Here is a 1,743-nt window from a genome sequence, read left to right as displayed (position 1 = left end):
TTCTTCCATGTTCCTCCTCCATGTTCCTCCATGTTCTTCCATGTTCCTCCATGCTCCTCCTCCATGTTCCTCCATGTTCCTCCTCCTCTGATGAAGAGCTGCCTGGTCCAGCCCCTGACCCGGTTCTGTTCAGGTTTCCAGCAGCAGCTCAGTTCTCTGCAGGCTCTTTCAGAACCTTTATTTGTGTCTTTTGCAGAGCGTCTGTTTGTGCGGTTATATTTAGAGCAGCTCTGATTTCCCGCCTGGAGCCGCTCTCCGTCTCTTGATGCATGCGGCGCGTCTTTCATGCGGCGCGCTGCCTGGCTCCCAGCGGGCCGCTTCCTCTCAGACTGACGGCCGCTCGCAGGTTTCAGAACAGGTGAAATATGAAGGAAACGCTTCGTGTGAACTCATTCTGTCACTTCTGCTTCTGTTCCTCATGTTATTCTAATCATATTCATGAAGTATTAATGTTTCAGCAAACATCTCTGAGTCCCTGAACAAACCCAGACTGAGACTGTCACACAGCCAGCCGTTTAACACGCTGCCTTTAAAGAGACACAGCGGAAATAAATAACCAGCACAAAACGGAGAGCTTAATATTACAACATCCACTGTTAATGTTTCTATCTGCCAGGTTTATGGAAATCATTTAAAATCAGGATCGGATACAGAGAAAGGAAACCAAATAAACTGGGTGTAAAGGAAGGAGACAAATCTGCAGAAACAATAGCAATCATAAGGAGCTATTATGATTGCCCGCCCCTTAGTATATGGGCGGGGTTTTCTAAGTGGGCGGGGTTTTATCAGCAGGTTTTTTCATGTCATTTAATAAGACATGAAACTCATTATAATGATATTTGTCTGGTTAAAGCCAAAATGTCTCCTTGTTTCAGTGACAGAGGTCAAAGAAACACGGAGAGGCAGATCGTTTAGATCTCATTATAATGATCCTGTTTCACTTTGGGTGCATGTTTAACACAAACCTGCTGGAGTTTAAAGGTGTGAACCTGTCAGGGAGCCTTTCTACCTGACAGGTTCCTCCATGTCAGTCAACATGCTAGCAATAGCCCACATGCTAACAGCATCACTTTAGCTAATCTTATCTTAGCTAATCTTACTAGAGCATCAACCCTTGTGAAGAATCAGCAATATTGTTTCCCAGCTAAAACACGGCTAGGTAGTCGTTGTCATGGTAACCGATCCGGCGGCAGCTCACCTGGTTGGAGATGAGGTCCTCGCAGACGGACAGCGCCATCTGGATGGCGTTGGGCTTGTGCGTGACGGAGATGGCGTTCATCTTGAACTTGTCCTTGCCGTAGAGGTCGTTTGCCTGCGTCACGGCGTCCTTGAACACCTGCTCATAGCGCTTCTGGCTCAGCACGGCGCCCACGTTCACCAGGCGCGGCTCGCAGCCGCACAGCGCCACCGAGCAGCAGTGCAGCACGGCCAGCAGCAGCACGCCACGGGCCGCCACTGGGGAGTGGAGGGGAACCACGGTTATCAACAGACAGGAAGTGGGCTGGACGCAGCACTTCCTGTTTACTTAGCAACACTTAACATCTGCAGGGTGGGGCTCAATGATGGGTGGGGCTTAGTATATGGGCGGGGTTTTCTAAGTGGGCGGAGTTTTATCAGCAGGGCCGAGCGCAAATCGTGACGCCGCACCTACTAATGGCACTTCCGGTGGCAGGTGTCATTAGGCGCCACAAGGGCCACTGTTTTCGGGAGTAGCTGCCAGTGTTGCCACTGACTTCAGCTGAC

At 50.1% G+C, this 1,743-nt stretch overlaps 1 protein-coding gene across 3 annotated transcripts in view; it reads right to left on the bottom strand.

Moving 5' to 3' along the window:
* Positions 1-1,743, bottom strand: part of grin1b (glutamate receptor, ionotropic, N-methyl D-aspartate 1b) — a 26,334-nt gene that overhangs the window by 19,673 nt on the left and 4,918 nt on the right. For all 3 annotated transcript variants that reach the window (XM_016666655.1, XM_016666654.1, XM_016666656.1), the window contains exon 2: positions 1,199-1,455. In XM_016666655.1, coding sequence (XP_016522141.1) covers positions 1,199-1,455 — 257 coding nt within the window. The remainder of the gene's footprint in view (positions 1-1,198; positions 1,456-1,743) is intronic.

This window comes from Poecilia formosa, unplaced genomic scaffold, assembly GCF_000485575.1.
Source record: "Poecilia formosa unplaced genomic scaffold, Poecilia_formosa-5.1.2 Scaffold763, whole genome shotgun sequence".
NCBI lineage: Eukaryota > Metazoa > Chordata > Actinopteri > Cyprinodontiformes > Poeciliidae > Poecilia > Poecilia formosa.
This window is presented reverse-complemented; position numbering and strand designations above follow the sequence as displayed.